Source organism: Acanthaster planci, linkage group LG08 (genome assembly GCF_054643075.1).
Source record: "Acanthaster planci isolate LZ-2023a linkage group LG08, COTS_SCS, whole genome shotgun sequence".
In the NCBI taxonomy this organism is placed as follows: Eukaryota; Metazoa; Echinodermata; class Asteroidea; order Valvatida; family Acanthasteridae; genus Acanthaster; species Acanthaster planci.
Genome location: NC_141784.1, coordinates 2,530,690 through 2,553,163, shown reverse-complemented (window position 1 = coordinate 2,553,163; position 22,474 = coordinate 2,530,690). Strand labels below are relative to the sequence as shown.

At 42.6% G+C, this 22,474-nt stretch overlaps 3 protein-coding genes and 1 non-coding gene across 8 annotated transcripts in view; 2 read left to right on the top strand and 2 right to left on the bottom strand.

Annotated features, from left to right (window-relative positions):
* cul1 (cullin 1) overlaps window positions 1–16,482 on the bottom strand; it is a 30,963-nt gene extending 14,481 nt beyond the window's left edge. For 2 of the 4 annotated variants that reach the window (XM_022228862.2, XM_087139913.1), the window contains exons 1-7: window positions 15,666–15,824; window positions 11,276–11,723; window positions 10,186–10,351; window positions 8,436–8,603; window positions 3,214–3,264; window positions 2,591–2,681; window positions 1,985–2,148 (exon numbers count right to left, since the gene is read on the bottom strand). In XM_022228862.2, coding sequence (XP_022084554.1) covers window positions 1,985–2,148; window positions 2,591–2,681; window positions 3,214–3,264; window positions 8,436–8,603; window positions 10,186–10,351; window positions 11,276–11,421 — 786 coding nt within the window. In that variant the 5' untranslated portion in view covers window positions 11,422–11,723; window positions 15,666–15,824. Of the gene's footprint in view, window positions 1–1,984; window positions 2,149–2,590; window positions 2,682–3,213; window positions 3,265–8,435; window positions 8,604–10,185; window positions 10,352–11,275; window positions 11,724–15,665; window positions 15,825–16,282 lie in introns of those variants that run through there. The other 2 variants (XM_087139914.1, XM_087139915.1) reach the window with 2 other exon arrangements.
* On the top strand, window positions 5,173–7,616 carry LOC110975975 (uncharacterized). Of its 2 annotated transcripts, XM_087139917.1 has the most exons (4): window positions 5,173–5,347; window positions 5,546–6,283; window positions 6,623–6,940; window positions 7,236–7,616. In XM_087139917.1, exons 1-4 carry the CDS (start codon window positions 5,341–5,343, stop codon window positions 7,346–7,348), a joined length of 1,176 nt encoding a protein of 391 aa, XP_086996043.1. In that variant the 5' UTR covers window positions 5,173–5,340; the 3' UTR covers window positions 7,349–7,616. The 2 variants fall into 2 exon arrangements, with proteins under 2 accessions (XP_086996043.1, XP_086996042.1); XM_087139916.1 differs by having other exon boundaries at window positions 5,173–6,283.
* On the top strand, window positions 16,105–16,176 carry Trnaq-uug (transfer RNA glutamine (anticodon UUG)). Its single transcript has one exon. It is a non-coding gene; the product is annotated as a tRNA-Gln (tRNA).
* Window positions 16,483–19,305: 2,823 nt separating the features above from the next.
* On the bottom strand, window positions 19,306–22,017 carry LOC110975977 (uncharacterized). The gene has a single exon (XM_022228867.2). It carries the CDS (start codon window positions 21,465–21,467, stop codon window positions 20,259–20,261), a length of 1,209 nt encoding a protein of 402 aa, XP_022084559.1. The 5' UTR covers window positions 21,468–22,017; the 3' UTR covers window positions 19,306–20,258.
* Between the last annotated feature and the right edge of the window lie 457 nt (window positions 22,018–22,474).

Here is a 22,474-nt window from a genome sequence, read left to right as displayed (position 1 = left end):
AAAACTGCCAGTGTTGTTAAACTCTGGCCTGTGACACTGTAAATCCTAAACCTGATAGACAAAATACCACTTACACACATTGTGGAATTTAAATTTTAAATTTCCAATATCTCACCTAAAGTGTGGGGGTTTTCAAGTTATTGGACTGTGCTGATATTCAAATACCTAGATATTTGATAATTTGTATTTAGATGTTTACTTTCAAAATCGAACATTTTGAGGTGAAACTTAACATTTTTCCTTAGAAAGGAAAAAAATTAATGTTTTTAATGTTTGAAAAATTGCATCCTGAAAGCATATTTCAAGGCGTTATGAGTGAACTTAACTGCATTCGAGTGCTTACGCCCACCGTGGCAAAAAATTACTTTTCCTTAAAGATTTCTTTGTTAAATTGTTTTTAACCAGGTACATGTAAACTTTTTGTTTAGCTTTTGCAGGAATTTGGTACAACTGAATATTCCAATGGTCCATCCAATCAAAGGTTGAATAATTGAATATTCAACAATTCAAATTGATTCAGCCTTATATGCGTATGTTTCACCCTCATTCAATGTGACCGGACCCTCGTGAACCATACGGAAATTGCCAATCCTCTGTTGAGCCTTCTTGTTTTGAAGACTTTGTTTGAACAAAGTTAACAAATGATCACATTGACACTCTTTGTACCGGTATGTGCTCTAGAAGGCTTAGACTGAATAAAACACTACAGAATCTTGAAAAGAAATGCTACATAAATATGATATTTAGCCTCAAAGTGGTTGCTAAGATGATAAATGATTTCCATTTTCAATCGATCACTTGGTCTGTTTTCCACTAAATTTCTCAATTTGAGAAGTTTTTCCGCAACAGTGAGACAGGCAAGAATCTCAAGTACACAATACAATCAGTTCTATGTATGTAGCTAGATTTTTTGTTCGACTTTCGTGAGTGATATTTGATGCTTCTGCGCAGCGCGATCTACATGTGTTTTACATGTCCAAAAGTGATCCAGCCACGTATTGTGCACGGTACAGTGCGGCCTGGCACACGTACCACGGCATACATGTACATGGAATTTCGATGGAGCCGGTGTGCATGTTCATGTGGTTCATGCGTGTATAGTACATGCAAAACAGGGGATATATACCGGTAATTTCAAGATTATCCTGGCAATTTTATAACGACAGATAGACCTTGATTTAAATGATAAACTTCATGTTAAGTTACTGTACTTCTGTGTTCGTCTTTTGTTTCCGGGTCACTGAATTCTTGCATTAGTAAGGCCATAAGATTATGTGGGATGAATGGAATCGGTGCTGAGTTAGGTTGATATCCAAATGCGTCCGGTCGGGAAGAGAAAAAAATCTAGCACAAAACCGTCAGCAAATCTAAACCCTTCAGACCTTTCTCCAGCACAGCCCACTTTTGAAAACTTCAGGAGAACTTTGAATTCTTTGTTTTCAGCCTTCAAAAACTGCATCAAAACGTAAACAAACTACCGCTTACAAAATGACCTTTTCACAAAAATTGGTAGTTTTGACCACTCTGGTACTATTTCTCAATTTTAGTTTCACAAAACACATTAGGAAAAGGCCTTATCTTACCATTAAAGTATTTTGGGAATCTTTATTTCCAACAAGTGAAAATAAGACGTAAATTTTATGAAATGAAGCAGCTGGTTCCCTGGCACAAATTCCCATGGCCCTCATTACGCATGCAAATGACCATAAAAACAGGACATGCGCAGTTAACAAACAAGTAAGAGAATCATTATCGAATGAGACTAAATCAGACACATTTAACTTAAAAAAACATGGACCAATCATCTCTTGAAATTCACGGGCTCAAGGTTCAGCGAGATGGGTGATGCTACTTAAGTTATTGACACGCATGCAATCAGCACGCCCTGATGTGACTTTCCAATTTTGACAATAGGTCTTTCATGTGCCTATGTAAGGGCCAATCAGAAGCATTAAATGCAAACTGACCACCAGTTCGGACCAACCTTCTTCATGTATTCTGTGACGGGATTCTGCTGCAGGAAGTCGGTGCTCTCTGTCATGTAGAAGCACTCCGTCTCGGACAGAAATTGACTCTCAAAGGACTCCTTGTAGACGCTCAGCGTGGGCCCCCGGATCGCCTGCTCGTCCTCGTTCAGACCAAGCTCAACTACGCAGACAGAAATAAAATTGAAACCAGACGTAACGTACGGCGTAAGAGCTGAAATCAAATCGTTACAAAACAATCATAGGTCATCCTGTCTGGAAGCCAAGTCTACATCTTTCAAAAGAACTATGGCCAACATACCCACCCCTATTTCATCTTGGTGCCCAGCACATTTTGAACATAGACAGCGTCATGTACTCAGCACATCAAGCCCCAAATGGGCTTACCTTTGCGGGCGCACAGTGAGTTCTTACCAAAGGACCATCCTTGTAAAAGCATACCATATTCTGTTCCCGCAAAGAGCCGATTCCTTTGTCAGGGATCATCCCCAAGTAAATGTACCTCTAATGTATTCATAACCTAATCTTTTAAACTTGACCTGCCATTGGCAAACCGAATACGTAAATATTCATAAAGGGTGTGACATTACAAAGGTGGGACCTACCGTAACACTGTATGACCCCACTGACTAGTCTTGTGTTGATTGGTTCACCATGTCGCTCCCTCTCAATCAATTTCAACACAGCATTTGTGACCTGTGGACCAAGACACAACAGAATTCCAAATGAATTATGAGCGTCTGTTTTATCGTGGTCTCTTTTCTTGGAAATTCTTCTCTGCTGTTTTTGGTCGAGAAATCCGTTTCTGAACTTGAGTACCGACAAAACCTGGAAAAAGTTCTTGCAGTTTCTGTCCCAAAGTGCAGAAACAGAGATATAATTTCTCTTGTGAGGATAAAAAAAGTTTGAAAACCCATAAAGAATACATGTACATGAGCTCACACAGTTGATGTCATGTAATGCCTAATTGGTTTTGTGTTGTTCTACACCAGCCACCTGTCCCATACTCCACAGCTCTAAGGAAGTGATGGTCTCAAGTCCACTACTCAGAGCAACAGGTTCTACCAAAGGAGTTCCCTTACGGCTCCTGTTGGATTATGAGGGCATGGTTTGAGGTATTTCAAGGTGGTGTTAGAAAGTTGCTTTAAGGTGCTTTACATATCAAGTTCTTGTCAAATGTGATAGATCTGCAAAGACAAAACTGCAGTCGCACATCCTCAGGACATACCTGTTTGTTGAGTGGTCGAAATAAGTGCTCTCTCCATGTCACTAGAGCCAACTGGAAGGGAAAAAATCAACGATGACAGAAATATGAAAAGAGATTAAAAACAAAATAAAATTTCAAAGTAAACTAGATACGAAGAATTTGACACAGGGCCAAGCACATAGCTGTGTAAGCAGTTACTTCATATTGAACCTCTATAGAATCTTCACACCTTTCAATATGAATGTACCTGTAATAACGCATAGCCAAAATGTAAGTAAGGCATCAGTACAATTCTTAACCACACTGGTTCCTGCCTACAGCCAAGTTTCAATTGATTAGCTGTGCAGTCCTTTGGACAGAAGCCTCAGAAAATTGCAACCTTAAAGATTGGACATTTGGTTTTGGAAAAACAATTCAGTTCATCCTCCTTCCTGGGCCCAATAACTGAATACGCTTCTGACTGCAAGACTGTTTAAGCATTCAACCATAACTCAGAGTTGTAATGACTCGAGCAATGACTCGACTCGAGTTGCATTTTTTGGTGACTCGACTCGAGTCCCTGGAGATAAATGACTTGACTCGACTCGAGTCTCTGCTGTAAAATGACTCGACTCGACTCACAAAAATCAGTGACTCATTACAACTCTGATGCATGTAAACATTTAAGATTTGTAAACCTCTGAGGTTTATATATGTACACTGTACACATGTACATGTACATACATTAGCACAAGTTTGCATGGATACATGGTTTAAACACTGTGGCTATTGCAACCAGGGGCCAATTTTATGGAGCTGCTTAAGCAAAAATTTTGCCCGAGTGTTAAAAACTGTTACTCAATAAAATAAAGTTGCTGGCCTAAACTCCATCTGATGTATGTTGGTTTTGAATGGTATTTAGTTGTACATTTTGGTTAGCAAGACAAATACAGAGAGCTTGGGCCGGTGACCTTATTTACTGAGCAACAGTTTTTGCACTGAAGCAAATATATATCTGTCAAAGTGATATGGATTTCTCCCATCAAATACAGGACTGAAGAGCAACCTAGTTTTCAAGAGTTACAGCTACTCACACGTTCAATGCTCCATTTAGAGAGCCTGCTTTATCTCCAGAAATATGACTCAAGAGCCCCCCCCCACAGAAAACAGCCCTAAGATTTCCTTGGCTATACCTTGTGACCCTTTTCTTCCTCAACTCTGTAAATAAATAAATGGCAATAATCATGACATTCTCTTATCCTCCCATTAAAGAGGCAATGAAGCATGATTGAGTCATTTCGACTTTGAGGATAGAGACATAGCACCCCTTTAAATATCTCATCAAAACCTCTGAATACCGGTTTCCCATTAGACCATTATTACTGCATTTATTTAGCCCAAACTGAATTTGGCCAATGCTTCGCAATTCAAGTCAATTACATCTCAAGGTGAAACCAACAAGTTGATGAACCATTCATCTAATGCCACGATCATCCACATATACCAAACAATAAAAATCCTTGGGATACTTTGACCAAGGCCAAAAGAGTTGGTTTAATAAACTCATTAATCATTGCAGCCCTGGGTTGTAGCTTCCCAGTAATTTGATCCAAGATTACCAAACGTAGCCAATATCATTCTCAACAGCATGACAGCAAAGACAAAATTATGTGGCAGTAGTGGTACGGATCAGTTGATAGCTATCAGCCCTTTGGGTTAAGTTCGTTATGCGATCCTACCCGTCTAGAGCGTGTTCAGATTCAATTTATATCTGAAGGTAGCCTTTGCTTACTGGTATAACTTGTGATTGCCCCATTAAGTCTTGAGACAGAGAAACTGCCACTTATCATCATGATAAGAATCACTGTCGTCAGTTTAGCAACTATTTCGGTGTTTACTGGATACATGGCCACCTGTCCCCAGTGCCCGTTTCAATGGTTGAAGCACCAGGGTCACTGTTATCGCTACTTTCCCACACCTCTCTCATATCATGACGCGGAGAAATACTGCCAGTGTCGTGCTATCAGTGGTAGAGTAAGTAGTTTGGCAAAGATCAGTTCCCCGACTGAGGTTCTGTTCCTTGCCAGGTACATCAGAAGTATCTTGAATGCAACAACAACGCTGGATACTGCCGCTGGATTTGTCCAGCTAGGCAGGCAGCCTAACAGCATGTTCGGTAAGTTTTAATACTCATGAAAACACCTATATGTACATGGACATGTACAGCTACCGTCAAAACTTAAAGAGAGCAGGTGCCTGTCAGAATGTGTAAATCAAGCATTCGCCTTTTCTGTGAACAAAATATGAATAGAGAAATCAGAGACAATGTGCAGGGTTTTAACGCATCTTCCTGCAACTTCCGACTTCTTTCCAGAAAATTACAACATGGTTTACCACAACACACTCGGCGAAAATACTGAGCCCATTAGTCACTCGACATCATGCGATACCCACAATCCTTCAGTTACAATTTTGAAGGGCAACGGCATCTCTAGAATGGTTCCCAGCCCTAAAGTGGTGGAGCACAAATGTTCCACTTATGCCGGGGAAGGCGCTTTCATCGACCTGGGCGATTTTGCTGGCACCTGCGTCTCTGACCCTGATGCGTGCACCTCAGCCAGTGTGACGTGGTCGCTGTGGCTCAAGATCAACTCTTCGGCAAGTCTCAATCCTGACAGGTATTATCTGTCAGTTGGAGGGCAAACCTACAGAGGAAGGGGAGTTGTCTTGGTGCAACAAATCCAACATGGTCATTTTCTATTCGCGGCTCGGCACATTCGTAAAGGGAACTCCCAGCGCTACAGCCCAAGCCAGATCCCAATGGACAGGTGGTTCCACCTGGCCGCTACCGTGAGTCTTACACTGAATGGCACTTGGGTCGTGGTGTACCTGGACGGCCGGGAACTTACCCCTACCAGCAGCGGGGAGCCACCCAGCTCGCCAAATGACCGATGTACCAGACTACTGTTAGGGAATATGAACCCCTGTGATGGGAATCCGCCAGCTTCATCTAAAAGATTTGGAGGAACAGCAGCCTACAGCAATCTGATGGTATTTGATCATCTGCTCTCCCAGGAACAGATATCCAACCTCTACGCATGCGGGTCACTAGGTGAGTGCAGTTTCCAGTGTAAAGTTCCATCCAGTTTATACAGGCTGTGTACAATGGACTCTTTCCAGGGCTGACCTGAGTAGCACATAGACGTATATGCTGGTAACACAACCAATTATCAGAGAGCGCTTTTACATTTTTAGCTGTTCTGTGTGCATACGCTGATGTTGTGACGCAGTTTTGCAAAAATTAAAAGGCTTCCTGTCCTGTTATATTCTAAGATAGGAATCTGCATACCTGCCCTCGCATGAAATGAACTGGCCATGCATGCTTGCGCTTATTAAGAAAAATGAGTGCCGGTACATCTCAAGTATCTTGATTCTTCTCATGTCACTGCAGATTGGGACCTCAAGGTTCGTGATCTCTACATCGACGACACCTACAAAAACATGGGCAGCCTTCGCTACGTGTGCACGGCGAGCACCTCCACTGGACCTGCAATTCATTGGAGTGTGTACCTCAGAGAGGAAGCGCAACGGCTGGATCTGGGCAACTCAACTGCTGGGTGCTTTGAGATTAGCCTGACCAGTTTCTCGCAGTGCGTTATACAGTCGACACTGACGATTGATCAGAACTGCGGGCTTGTCGGTGAGGATGACATCATCACTTGCACGGCCAACTCTGGCTCGGTGAATGTTTCTCAGCACATCCACCAAGGTACGTGCAAGGAAGATGTAGAAAGAAGACAGCCCCTACTTTCGACTTGAAAAACTGCACTCACTGTACCAAAATGAATTCATTATGATGAATGATGACATGGACGAGCATTCTTGTGACCATTTGGTCTCTTGAATTTTAGAGTACAAAGCCCCATCACAGTAAACATGACCAATAAATGGAGTTTCCTCTCTTTTTTTTTCGAGTTCTGTAGTTAAAAGAAATGTCAAACTTAAAGTAATAAATTCCTTTCGATCTTACTTCTTCAAAATAATCCGTTTGTTTACATCCACAGGAATGACCATCACCAACAGCGGACTGGCATACTTCAAAGATTTTACCATCAATGAGAATATCAAAAACGACAACCATCCGTTCATTTGCAAGATGGTCGACCCTCGGTTTTAGTGTTGCTTTCACCCACACAATCTGTGCTTCACAAGTAGGTCGGTACACAAGTAAATGTTTCACACCTGGCCTGCGAGCCCGCAGTAAGCACACTGGTTCAAGAGCAATTACAAGCACTCACACTGGTGAATTTGTGTGAGGCAAACATCGATAAAAAGCCTTGTGCTTGAACCCATAATAGCTACAAACAAAACTTGATCTCCAAAATGTCATAAAGACAAATGCAGCATGGTGACGTCGGTGAGCCATGCATTATATTCAAAGATGCAACCTTTCGCTGAATTAAAACGAAAACTTCAACACAACAGTATTTCATTTTTAAGATTCTCCAGTATTAGTTGTATAGTATGTATGTGTTATCATAGGTAGTTACTGCAGTGTGTCTGAAATGCCTGGTTTGCGGACATGTAAATGTGCGTACATTCATAGCTGACTCCAGTGAAAATAGCATTCAAAAGTTTCGCTTTGATTCAATGTCAGATTACAGTAGATAACAAAGAATGCTTGAAGAATGTTCAAAATTTTTAAAGAAAAAAGCAGATGAAGATCGTATGTCACTGTGTATATTGTTGCAGGGTTCCAGCTGTGAATCGCCACTGTTGCTAATTAATGAATATTGATGGTTATTAAATGAATATTAATATTGAAACTTTAGACTAGGGCACTGACCAACCGGCATGACCGGTGAGAAAAAGATCTGTGTTCAGCACTGCATCAAAAGTGAGTGGCTGTAAAAAATATTGAGCATTTAGTTACAACTTTGGTTACTATATGTAATTAAAATCAACTTGCTGGTATCTTAATACACATTTAAAATGAAAATTTTTGGTGACGTTATCATATTGTTACAAAGGTCGTGAAAGAGAATGGTTAAATTACCTTCTTTTAATTCTTTTTTTAGAGAATAATATATGTCATTAAAAAAAAATTCAAAAGAGAAAAAAAACGATCAGAAAGTGACATCACGATGAACATCAATTAACAGAGTTGTGCATGTATGCATTGAGTTCCCACCATCCAAGTAGGTATATCGCCACGTTCCCCCATTGCAATGGCTGCACCCCGTGCCACATCGCCACATGCTTACCGAGTAGATCTCATAGATGCCCTTGCGTCCCTCGTCGCACTCCCGCCGCACCCAGTGTCGGTTGAGGTAAGCGCACACTCCGTCCAGCACCTTGCTGGAGAACTGGTAGTCCTCCCACTTTCTGGTGTAGAAGGTCAGAACGCTTTCATCCATCAGGTCAGAGCCATCCTGAGGGGAGGGTAGTTGGGGTTAACTTTGGATGAGTTGCTGATGACGAGTTTGTGTATGGTGTCGGATTCAAATATGTACCACAGATCCGATAGTAGCCATCACTGCAGGAGGCAAGCATTTGTACAACGACCCAAAGTCGTACACTTCTGATCTAGACAGTGAGGCTTCTTTTTGCATAAAATAACCACATATTGACTTTCAATTGATCATCAAAGGCCAATCCAGCACTGAGTACTGCCTCTGCATTTTTGGCATGTGTTTTGTCCTTCATCAAAGCTTTGACAAAGGCTTATCTACCGTCAAAATACTGCCTGTCGTGCTGTGTGTCTGCTCAAAACAACAGTGGATTAATGTCATTTTACATAAATCAATTTTAACAGCTGCAAGTCTTCCATCTTCTTTGGTAACAGTGCTTTTGTTTGGATTACTTCAGCTAAACTAGACGGAGATCCATCTCACACTCATGCTAGGCCTTGCGCCTATTCAGGTCTGGCCAAAGTAACTGGCCTGCAATGCAATGCGAAAACGTGCTGGTTTAGTCAAAACAATGCCAAGGAAATTTGAGTGCTACAAATAGTTCCGAAACAATTTGACCCAAGTTGAGTAAATTCTGCGAAAGATAGGTCAGAAATGTGAGGTCAAATGTCTGGTTAAGCCTCAGGAAATGTGCTGTAACTGAAAGAAAAACCAGATTCCTGTGAAGCTTTTTCAGAAGTAAATACCAAAAACAAGTCAAAACATCCAATTACAGGATATTCCAATAACAGACTGTGGCATTAAATCTTCCTTTCCTCAAGGCAAGTAGTTCATAACAAAATTTGGCCCATGTTGTTGATTAAATATCATTTACAACCAAATTTTAATAATCAGAAATATAACTGACGACACAAACTAACACTACGTAATGAGAGCCCAAAGACCTCAAATAGTAAAAAACACTGAATAAAAGAAATTGTGGCATGGGAAACAAGGTTTTTAGCATTATTTCAAGATGAAATGACTGCTGGAGGATGTGATTTTCTATATATTGACTTCATTTTTCTGGTGCGAAAGCTTGATACTTTGGTGTTTGATTCAAGAACTCAAACTTGGCTGGTGTTCAGAAGCTTGTATTGGCCTGATGAAAATTTTGTCGGCTGAAAGAGCGAGTTGAAATTACCTTTCCCAATTTCCTTTCGCAGACTTTTCATGCCATGGAATTGCCCGTCTCAATGAGCCCTAAGTTGCAACATAAATTTGAATAAAATCTGGTACACTGAGCTCTTTACATAAATATAACAATTTCGATTCTCCATTCTTAAGACACTGTTGCTACACCTCGTGATTTGGGGCAAGATTTTGCTTGGTTACAAAAGAGACGCCTAGCACAAATACACATTCAATGGATTAGAGGGGCACAAAGGAACCAGTCCATTCCAGAGATGGTGGTCGCTATGCAAAAACTTACCCTAAATCACGAGGTATACCAACAGTGTCTTTAGTCAGGAATATTCAAATTGTTTTGTTCATGCACAATCAGATAACTCGGTGTGCCAAATTTTATTTCAATTTAACTCACAAAAGGCTTATTGGCACACACCTTGAGCAGGTCGACTAGGTACGTCTTGAGGAAGTCCTTCAGCCGCTTGTAGAGCTCAAGACCCACAAACTGTGCTCCGCCCTGGGTGGAGCCTTTCTTGTTCTTGGCCGATGAGCTCCGAGACTGCTGTAGCTGATGAACATTTGTGCAGTAGTTGTACACATGACTAGGGAGAGATGGCTGGTTAAGGAAATTAAACACTTGGCTGGAATACCGAAGGGTCATCATTAATTAAGTGAATATTTCACTCCATTATATAAATATATTATAGGCCTTTGGACTGTTTAAAAATGATAAAATACAGTGCACATGTATTTGTAACTCCCTGTTACATGCTGTAGGCTATATTTGACACAGATCAATGATCTTTTACATCTTCCTGAGGTACACCTAAATGTCAAAATGCATCTGATGCATTGTCTATTGCACTGTTTGTGAGTTGTTGTATTGGCCTACACAGTAAAAGATGACAGCAAATGGCATTAAGCATGTTAAGAAAAGGTCTAAACATTTACAGTTTGGGTTCGGTTTGAATGTTGGGACAACCTGTGGACTAATTTACACCTTTTTCAGAATAGTCACTGTTACATCACTCGTATAGTCACTGAACCAAGGAGCCGAGAAATGAAAAGAAAAAGTTGATGAAATGCAGTAGAATTGACCTAACAATCCAGGGTATTTGTGTTTGGAAACGCTGCCTCACAGTCTGCATCATTTGTCAAAGTGGCTTGCCTGCCCAGTGCAACCAAATCTAATAGGTGAACTATCCCTAAGCCCAAACAGCCTTGAAGTCTGTTGTTGAAAGCCACCACAGGATCCAACAGTGGCATTGTTTAATGGGGTCAGCTCATGTTGTCTCATCATGAGCAGTTCATTGTTAACTGCTCAGTGCAACAGAGTCCATCAGACATTTTACAACTGCTGCACTTTGCTGTAAGCACTTTCCTTTAACCTTTACCTGTTAGAGCGTGTAGAAAATTATAATGAAAACTTGAGGAATCAGGATTTGCAGGGTTAACAAAAAAACTGACAGGATAACAAGTATTGAGAGCAGGAAACTATTTGGTCAAACTTCATTCCCAAAGGATACGTGTAGAGTTCCATGTATCGTTTCTTGAGCATCGCATGCTTGGAGTACACATGCTGAATGCCCGCTTCCAGGTCGTCCCAAATCTGGTCCAAGCTGGTCAGCTTGAGTCCGTGGGGGTTCTGACCCCTGCCCGGTCCCTTGGACATCTCTGCGCCGTCCGGCAGAGTCAATCGGTGAAGAGCTGGGGGAGGGCAGGGAGGAGGGAAGGGGGTATCGTCAGAGAGGCGTAGACAGAGGTCCTTCTTTCACCGGGCGTTACTGCTGGTGGCTGACACAAACACACACCGCGGCTGGAACAGAGTGAAGAGCAGGTTTGCGCGAGTCGCAGGCAAGATGGAACACTCCTTCAGCTCAGCATGTTCAATTATCGGCACAATGACTTGGCCAGAGTGTGTTTCAGCCCTCTGAGATTAAGCAACGAGATGTCAGACACGTTCTTAGAACTAACCTGCAGAATCAAGAGCAAGAAATAGAAATAATGGTTTTCCCACATTCTCAGCTTATCCAAGGAAACAATACAGACTTCGGATGACATTTCAAATGTCCACATAAAAACAAATTAGAATTCTTCACTTTTGTTTTCAGGTTTGTTTCCAATTTCACCATCCTTAGGGACATTCCAGGTCAAATCATTAGGATACATGGACTTCCCAGACGAGACTCAGATTTGCCGGGAAAACAATTTCCAAAAATACCTTGGCAAACAAAGCAAAGTCAAGTCAAGTATCAGTGTGAAATTTCTCATAGTTGTAAAGTTAAGAGCTTTTCAATATTTGATGGCTCATCTGTTTCCATCGTATCTTTGAGGGCCTTTTTTATACGTGTGTTCTTCTCGTTTTTTTCTTTTCTCATAGAGACAGAATGCTTATTGCAAGAATCTTTAAATATGGGAAACATTTAGATAAGACACCGACATGTATTTTTGCCTCTCCATTGCTATTACAAGAGAATACGTAAGCCTTCACGGACGCCACCAACAGTTAGCACAATTTGCATGGGTGCAAAAAAGGCATAAAAGGCAGAGTTTAACCGGTCAAACGTTAAAGATATCAAGCTGAAACTTAATCTCCTCTCAGTCTACTGTACATGTCAGTGTCCTCTTAGAAACTGTTCTAGGCAAATCTGAGCTGAAGTATATCAGAGAATGTTGAGAACAAACTCAAGGACAAATCAAGAACTATTTTTCTATTTACTTGCAAAGGAACAGGACAATAGATTTCCTATTAGAAACTTATCTTAAAATCTCCCAATTCAAGAAAACCATTCTGTCAAAAGCACAAACAAAAACATTAAAAATCTGGTTGAATAAGAAAATCCAGCAGGGCAGTAATGAACCCCCCCCCAAAAAAAGGTTGTATGCTTTTTTACAAGGCACTGACATAACTGAACATACCCAGTGAGCGTTTGAGGGACATCGTGAGATCGTGACAAAAATGTGAGAATGGAATCAGAAAAGGGAAAATCACTAATCATGGTGATCAGCCTCTTGCTTAATCAGTGATTCAATGTGACTAAATCTTAGGCCAAAGAGCAAAAGTCTTTTGTCTCTGGTCAGCGTGCGTCGATTTCAAGCACCCGTAACAAACGTTTTTTCTCTGCGAGAACTGCAACAGCGCCCTCTATTGTCCCACTGCTTCAACATTTTTGTAGGCAGCTCAATCTTTTATTCAGGGCAGTAGATCCCGACAAGATCAATGTTGAACAATGATAGAAGACTATGGATAGGAAGTTGTTTGTCGTCAGCTTATAATCATAAAGAAGGTGGTCTAGTCCCATGACTCAATAACATGTGTTTGCAATTGTCTGTACAATCCAACCTTTGAGGGAAAAAAGTGTCAAGTGGCCACATCGATTCCAGAACACCAGTCTAATCAGAGACAAACTATTTCGTTTTGGCCTTACCTTCATCATATTTACGAATGATGTCCCTTAACCCTATTATTTAACCCCTAGGATGTAATTGTAGGATTGTGTGATTGAATGATTGAGGACTGTTGTTAAGGTTAACATTTACATGTAGTTTCGACGGTTTACGCGATTTACAATGGTTTACTTCAAGAATTGCGAGGCACTCTCTGTGTGCTTCACAAATTCCAAATTTTCAGTGCTTTCAAACGCGAAGGGATTCTGAACGTGCCCGTTTATTCTGCCTAAAACTGCACTTTCTCATTCAAATCTTCCCCAAAACAGCCGTCCACACTAAATAATAGCCCATTACCATACAGTCACGATGCTTTTTGGACCGTCTACGAGCAATATTTGGCCAATTTCAGGCCGTTCATTAATGATCTTGCCTCTCTTCAATAAATGATCCTCACATTTGAGTTGCAATCTGTGGCACATGTCCGTTGAACAGAAGGCTTGTTCCCGTCCTATCCCAGTCAGCGACTGGTCCAATGGCGTAGGAAACATCGCGTCATTGGCAACCTCGACTCCATGGGCTATGTGCGCATTCCTTCACGGGGAACCAACACTGCGCAGCAAGATCGTACCCATCACGCCACTGGTTGCATTATTGGACTGGTCGCCGCTTTGGTGCGGTTTCAGACAGATTAAATGGGCACCGTCAGGATCCCGTAGCATTTCAAAGCAATGAAAATCTGAATTGTTAGGGACACAGAGTGTGCATCACAATTCTGGTAGTAGGCCCCCAACGATGGTTTAGGGTGGTGTCACCTAGACCTGTAACAGAGCCCTGCGTATACTTTTTCATTGATAAACCAGACCCTGGACCGATTGATACTGATTTCTTTTGATCAAGTTTATCTAGCATGTCTGGGGACAATATATTATGAGACATCCGCTTTATTCTTTGAGCTGAAATTGCACCGGTATGTTCACTACTTACGGGGCTAACTATCCCCCAGGTTGCTCTTTGCTGAAGACTCCCTTTCCCTCATTTTGAGGAAAAAATGTTGCCTTCAGTTGGCATTTTCCCCACTCCAGACAAATTTTGGCCTGACTTGCACATTACTCAGACTTATGGTTAAGTGACAGTAGCACTGTCGTTTCAAAAGTGGAGGAGTGGGCTGACATACGATCACAGTATATGAACCGATTTCATCACATTTTAATGAAATTTCTCCCCCCCCCCTAAATTGTCAGTAACTCCTGTTCCCAGCACAAATTTGCGGTACCGCCACTTCCAAATCACTATTTCACACTACACGCCCTGACATCACTGCCCTCCCACTTCTAAAATGGTCAAGCCGATATGTGACTTGTGTGGTTCCCGGACCACAGTTTCCGCGACATATAACCTTAACGAGAGTAGTCGGAATTATTGGGTCTGGTATCCAAAGCGACATAAACATTTGTTACGCTCGCCTGTTTTGTCACGTGATGTACGGCCACAGAGAATGCAGATGTGTTCGGTTCGTCCTGGGACGAGAGGTTAGGATGGTAGAAAAACCTCATTTTTTGCAAATAATGTAGGTTACACACTACAACTTAAAAGTACAAAATACACTCAAGCCCGTAGATCCACACAAGTTACCTATTATTATAGGGCTTTTAAAGTTTTAGGGGAAGATTTGGTTCAGAAAGCGCGCAAACAGTGGTTTTCTCAGGTATGATTGCTGGGCACTTTTCAAACAAAGTGGTTATCGTTACGACAGTCATAACGCATTTCTCATTTTCTATTGCTACGGCACTGGACTGCACAAGTGCGATGGCGTAGCTGATCACCACGATGGTTTATGTATTTTAAAATTCCCTGGACTGACTGAACGCTTGTGGCCGAGCGGTCAAGGTGGAAGGTTTCTACCACTGGTGCGTGAGTTCGAATCCACACTTGGACTATTTTATTTTTTTATACCATAATTGTTTTTTATGTTGGTTTCTAATTGTATAGGCCTAAGCAGGAATCTTTTTTTTCTTTTCTCATCGGAGGCTTCGGAGGATTTTTTTAAAGGGAAGTAAAGTCTGAAATCTGTGCTTAAGTTGGCGCACTTGCACAGTTGCAGTGCCGTAGGGATAGAAATGGGAGATCCATTACAGCTGCCGTAACAACTTAACAATAGCCACTGTGCTTTTCAAAATGCTATGGGTCTAGTGCACGGGACCATCAAAACAATCTGACAATGGACCCACTAATATTAGCGCAGGCTAATGCCGTACGGTTCAGAAAGTAGGTGTCCCACGCTTGTAAAATCTGTGCATTTTTTCGGGCACAAAACCATAAACGGTCGGTGTGCACACAATGCCAGCTTAATGTATGCACAAAATGCATGCGGGCCCGGCTCACTGCGACTGCGAGACAGGCATGTCCGAAGGCCAACGTAGTACGTGATGATGCAGTGCATGAGCGAATGGTAAGGAAGAAACTATTGGCATTTCTTCACGCTGATTGACAGAAAATGTGTCATTACGATATGGATAATATACTCACATTTATTCTCACAGACTCGACTTTTCCCCATCAGTTCAAACAATACATTTATTTCTGAAATCTTCAAAAGAAATCTTCATGTAGCCTTAGCCTATTTTGGTGGTACATGTACCTCTGAAAACTTCGACGTCGTTGTCGCACACACACAGTGCACAGGAATCGGTACAGTCTGGTGCCAAATCTTAGCTGTAAGACTATTTGCTATGATGTAATGCGAGGAGGGTACCAGCTTTTAATTAGCGCGCCCTCATATTCAAAGTGTGTAAAAAAGTTATATTTACTGGTTCCAAACCTGCAGTAGTTGTTATTTTCAGTAAAAAAATGTCTTTCAAAAAATTCTTTTGCCATTTCAATCGTAAAAGTAATAAAATACAGCTTAAAAGGGTATTAATTAAGATCCAAGGTCTATAATTTTCTTGATTTAAGCTCCTTATCAATCGGTCTTATGGTGTAATGGTTAGCACTCTGGACTTTGAATCCAGCGATCCGAGTTCAAATCTCGGTAAGACCTAGTTGGTTTTTTCCGGTCACTTTCTTTTGTTTTCTTTAGGAATAGTTCACCAAATTATTTAGTACAGTACCAAGAAAGTGTTTCCTCTTTTTCTTTCCATACTTACGGCCCACAGTGTGCATGCAATGGCTACAATACAAAGCTCTGCTGTTGAATTCCGAATAAGGTCAAAATTCAGCGTCCTGTCCGTGAAAGCTTCAAGTCATTTTTACTAGTTGTCCCGTGTCGGCTTTTCATGGAGACGCAATTCGCTCAAAATGATGTTATGTGGGAGTTTCACAACACATGCGAGGGGCTTAATATGCAGGATAAATTTTATCCATATAAGGCATTGTACCGCGGGTGTTTTACAATGACCGTTATAATCACGTGTGCTGTTAGGTGAGTCAGTCCTGTTTACACACACCCTTTGTTGGTTTTGTCTTGATCGAGTTGATAGTCCCATGCGTTTGCCGTGTAATTTTGACGATTCCTATCGAATGTACGCCGCGTGTCAGCAATTGGTATGCCCATACATGTTACATGTACAATTAATTAAATTGTTACTCGTGGCATGCACTGTTGAAACAAATTTGGCACGTCGTACTAAAGCTGAAGAGCACCGAACTTTATTTGATCTACTGGGGGGCCTCGAGGATAAGCACACGGGGCTGTTTAGTTTTTAAGAACTGGACTCCGTCGGGCAATCATGTTGCGCATGTTTTGGGGTGGGGAGGACAGACTGTACTCAATTTGCGACCTGCAGTGATGATGGTGCATTGGCGCTGGGTTTCAAGTTTCAAATGATTTTCATTTACTGCATATTTCTCTTAGCGTGTGCTTAAGCGGATAGCGACATTCCGTAATAACGCGCTATATAAGAACTGACTGTTATTATTATTATGCCATAGTCACATATACTGTGGCACATATATACTGGGCTGCCACCAGACGGTGTCCTGCTTCCTCCATCCATGATATAAGAAACATTTTGTCCTGTTCTTTGGCAAATGCAGATCGGCTTTTTACTATTCCAGAGGTGGGGGTAATGCCTTACTGACCGGCAGCATACTCATTTATGGATCACTAGGCTTCAAGCCGGGGTGGGGGTTTACATCACCCCCCCACACTTTTTGACCAGGGTGCAGAGTGGCATAACTATGGCTATTGTGTCCGGGGTATCCGGGGGGTGAACACAAGTTTTTCAAGAGGGCACCAAAAGACAATGAGCTGCAGCAGAGGTTGTTAATTGATTTAAAATGGGGGAGGGGGGCACCAGCGTGGGGCACGTGCCCCCCCTAGTTACACCACTGGCGGGAGACGAGCTATTAAATCATCGTCCCTAGTGTTTCAAGTCGAGATGAGGCTGTACATCAATATTCATAGTGTCACCCCACCCCCTGGCAGTGGCGTAACTACAGGGGTGGGGAACAGGTCACCCCAGCGGATGCCCATGCCTCCCTCCCCAGGTGTCCCCATTTGAAATATATGAATAATCTCCGTTCAAATGCAGTTACAGCTTAGTTTCTTGTGGTACCCCGTTTAAAAAATGTGTGCACCCCCAGCCCCCCCCCCCCCGAAATTTAGCCTTAATTATGTACTGCCCCCCGACTTTTCAAATTTCCATTGCCGGGCAAGTCACACCCCCCCCCCCTTTAAGCCACTGGGTAGGGCAGACAGTTCCATCCACCCCCCTCCCGGCATCGACCAACATGTTGCCCAATTGCTCTTTTTTTTTCAGGAAGCAAAAACACTTTAAAAACGGTACTTCCATTGGCAAATTGTCCCCTCCCTTAAGCATATCGCCATGGGTTTTTTCTTTACTTGGAAATTTAAAGCGTCGGCATGGCCTTTCACAAACAGTATGAGCCCTGAGCTGAATCAAGGGGACGACATTTTCCTATCAATGATTGCTCCTTGGTCGAAACTGCACTTCGCTGGTGCACGAGCGATGAATGCTCTTTGCTCGTCGTCCAGCGCCTGAACAGGGCCGCTGGGAAGGGCTAATGCCTTTGCACTGTGATTGGCTACTTTGTGCGTGACCTCTGACTGTAAGGTTATAACTTCCTGTTAGCGAGGCGTTGTCGAAGTATTTGCTTAGTCAATAGCACCGGCTAATATAATAAAACATGGCCTTGACACAATGACGGTAATTTATCTCCTCCCCAAGTATCACTGATAAAGTGCCTTTTGGCGATGTATTTCAAATCATTGGTTAACTTCATCAATTTTGGATGAACTAATAAAGTGTAGTGAGAATATTTTCTGTAATGAGGAAGAAAAAGAAAAAAAGTATCGAATTGATAACCGCCACATTGTGCATTCTCGCGCGCCTGGCAGAAATTTACCCACAATGCTCAGGCTGCGCGTCGTTAGTTGTGACCCTGTGTGACGTAGTTCCTTCATTAAACTCCGTGCAAGGCCATCAGGGTGCACTGAACTAATTGAAGCCCCATTGAAGACAATGTAAAATCGACCAAGTTTGCAGCCCCGGTGCGGGCAACCGAAGTACCTCAGGCCTCTCAAACAAAAAACAAAGTGTTCTGGGGTCATTCAGCTCTCATTTGATTTTCAATTTTTAGTAGGTTAACCAATGAAATTTTTAATTATCCACCCAAAACAAACTCACCTTCCAAAAAGTGAACGTTCCCAAGTCTGTCAGCGGCCATTTTTCAAATGACATCCCTCCACCTTTTCAGGCTCTTGGGACAATTTTTCAGTGGCATTTTTCTATGCTTCGCCCTGGGATGGGAGCCCTTGAATCTAGGGAGTTCAGTCTGGGCCATTCTTTAACAATCCCACAAATTCTTGGGCCACACAATCTCCTCTTTTCCAAATAAACTGCACTTTTTGGTACTTTTTGAGCGCCTCAGCCTGCCGAAGAATTTCCCTTGAATTGGGCAGTGCACCCATCAGCCCTTCCCAGCTCCCTGTTTCCGCGCTGGGCAACGATCGAATTAATGCTCTTGTTATGGTCGCGTCACTGTTACCAGCAAAATTAACAATCCCTACCAACCTGGCTCTATTCAACCGATGAGGGGGTGTTTCTGCGAATCTATTGATTATTAATCTCCGTTACCGAAATTTAATTAGTCGACAAAATCCTTGAAAAATAAATACCTTCAAAACAGCGTGGAATGTTTGACATATCATTGACATTGGGGGCGCTATTCATGATGCACTTACTCTACCAGCTAGATCTGCAACGTGTGTAGATCTGAAATTTACATGCAGTAAATTTACGTTCAGTTTTAACCTCCACTTAAAATTTTGGGAGAACCACTACGAAGTGCATTACTGCGGCGCTTTGATTTTATTTCACTTTTAATCGGGGTAGTGGTCAAGGGATGCTCTGTTGAACCTCGGTCCTTTTGTTTTCTTCCTCTCAATTTTTAATGTTACTTTTGTATCGAATGTGCGTGTTTTCCCTATTCCTTCTGACCTCAACGAGTTTTCTACTTTAGTTTCCCAGCTGAAGGGCGGCGGTTGTGACACGGAAGTTGTTGATGTGAGGGGAAAATTGCCTAACAGATAACCCAAAGCAACGAGAAACACAAATGAACGACGCACACAGAAGATAAAATAAATGAACATCACATTTTGGAATGGTCATCAACCATTAAATCATCTTGTTCAGTCTGCACAATAAATTTAACAATAATGGTGTGGTACACGAAGAAGCATAGATTCTGGCATGAAAATGTACCGGGGGAAAGAAACTCGCATCGATAAAAAAAATCGCATAAAAATCGAAATAGGAACCTCTCAAAAGGCTGACATGAACATGTAGGATTATGCCAATGACAGATGGACAACATCTGTAAATTATAACAAGAGTTAGACAATAATGTGTGTGAACGCTATGAGCATGCATTAAATTTAAATACAATGAAAAGAAGAACGCATATGTAGCTGGTATTTCTGTTTGGCAAGGGGAAAGGTTCGTAAATGCATAAAAATAATTCAAAAACACCGTGTTAAGTTCTGCGGTATGGTTCGTTAAACAAGTGACAGTTTCAACAAAACTAATTGCTATCATCTAGGAGTACACACTGGAAGTTGTGGCAAATGTGGCAATTTCATTCACAAAAATTAAATGTTAATCACCAAGGAAAGTCAGTGTTCACAGACAAGGGTCGCTGCACTGGAACCTTGGGTATGAGGAAGCAAACGGCCGGAGGCTCGGGCTGGAAGCTTGGAGCGTCCATGTTCTGCATTGTGTTGTCGAACAAGGAATCTGCTGGGTACTGTGGGTGGTACTCGTACGTGAATTGCTGCTGGTGGTCGCCGGGGGCAGGCTCGTCAAACCACCCAAAGCCCTCCAGGATTTCTGCTCCGGTACCGCTGTCAGGGCTCCTGGGAAGAAGGTCGTTGCATTGCAGAACGGTACAGATGTCTTCCACGCTCAGAAGCGGCAGCGGGGGGAACTGGGCCCCCGGGGCGGCCTGGCCTCGGGGGGATGGGATGCAGATTTCTTGGTACTCGGAGACACTGTGGCAGGTGCTGCCGGCGGAGAGAGATTGTCCCGGGATGTAAGGGCTGTAGTCGGAGGAAAGGCTGCAGTAGTCGGATTCGGGGGTCTGTGGAGGTTGAACAAGTCCTCGGTGGAGGGACGATGATGCCGATGGAGGTGATGATGACACTGCATCACTTGAGCCAATCTCTGGCAACATCATCGCTATCCTGGTGAGGGGGTCATCAGTGGGTGTCTGGCTGGCAGGAAGAGGGTTGTCCGATGGAACAGTAGTCTGTTTACTCTTCTTTGCCGATGATGATTTACTGGCTTCCTCGGACAGACCCTTCCTCTTCTTTGAGCTGCTTTTACTTTTATCACCGTGACGTTTGCGAGAGTTGTGTAGGTCTGGACGCTCGGCAGGGTCCCAGAGGAGGGACCACAGCGGACAGACCTTCGGTTTCTTTCCTTCGAGCAGCGGCTTTAAATAGTTCTCACCGTCAGTGTCCAGTCTCTTGAAACACTTGTGCAGGGCCAGATTGTGCCGGACCGAGTTCTTCCAGTGTTTGCGATTCTTGGTGTAGAACGGGAACTTGCCGGAGATGAAGCGGTAGATATCATGCAGGGTGCCCTGTCTTTCCGGCATGCTGTTCAAAGCCATGACGATCAGATCCATGTAGCTGTGGTCGGGCCGCTCGTCGTCGTCTGGAGCTGTCATAGATGTTGCTGAGATGACGGTAGGCCCCGCTTCGATCTGCACTGAGCTGGTCAGGTTCGAAGTGATCATCCCGGGCGAAGCTAAAATACTATCGAGTATGGACTGGATAGCGGAAGCGTCTGCCATGGCTGCTTCGGTCATCTGGGCCTAGTTGTCAGCGTTGAATGCGAATCGACTTGCACACACTGAAGTGGTTATGGAAGGGGATTTAAAGATTATCAAATCTCGACGTGTTTGCTCTTAACAGATTGGTTAATTGACTGAGTCGACTGCCGACACTACAAGAATGACGAGACAGGATCAACAGCACTTCCCTAAAGGCCAACAACAACGAAAGAAACAACTACACCATGATCTTCCAATCACAACTCCATGGCATTTTGCTGAATGACTACCCACGAATGGAGCAGCAAAGCCGGTGCACTCGTGCGGAAAAGGACCTGTCAAATTTCGCGCGCTCACATAGCTGCCTGTAACAGACGCCTGAACTTGCCAAGTGATTGGCTACCTGTAATTTACATAACAATATGAGCAAAATGTGACCCACCTGTTGCTGGGCGCGTGTGCCCCGGGGATGCTCATCTTTGTCACACATGCAATGCCACTCATAAGCGACTTTAGAAAAGAATTTATATTCTGAGTGATTTTTTTTCTTGGGATACATCACTTTAAAAAGATGAGCGTTTTGCCAATACCTGTCTTGACCAAAGTAAATAACAAGAACAGGACAAGTGTAAAGAATTCCTTACTTGTATTTATTTTCAATCTATACACTGAATATTTGGGGAAAGTTGTCTTTTTACTTAGTCTAACAGCGGGAATTTCTGGGCATCTGCAAACATGATTTGTTAAAACTTAGTACGTTCTCTTAAAGAAAACAGACATGCAAAACTGTGTTTCAAGTAAAATATAGAATGTCATGAACTAGACCTAGCATGAGTTTGCGTAAAGCAGAGGTCTCTTCATCCACATCAATTCAATGAGGTAGCTGCGTGCTGTCTGTTTTATTATGTCACAGATACAGCAACCGTCCTTCCAAACCCTATTACGAGCCGTACACACTACCTGTATAAAGATGGGATATCGGGATGTACGTCATATTCCATATTAACCGTGGAATTACCCTAAAATGGGACTGCCTACACTCT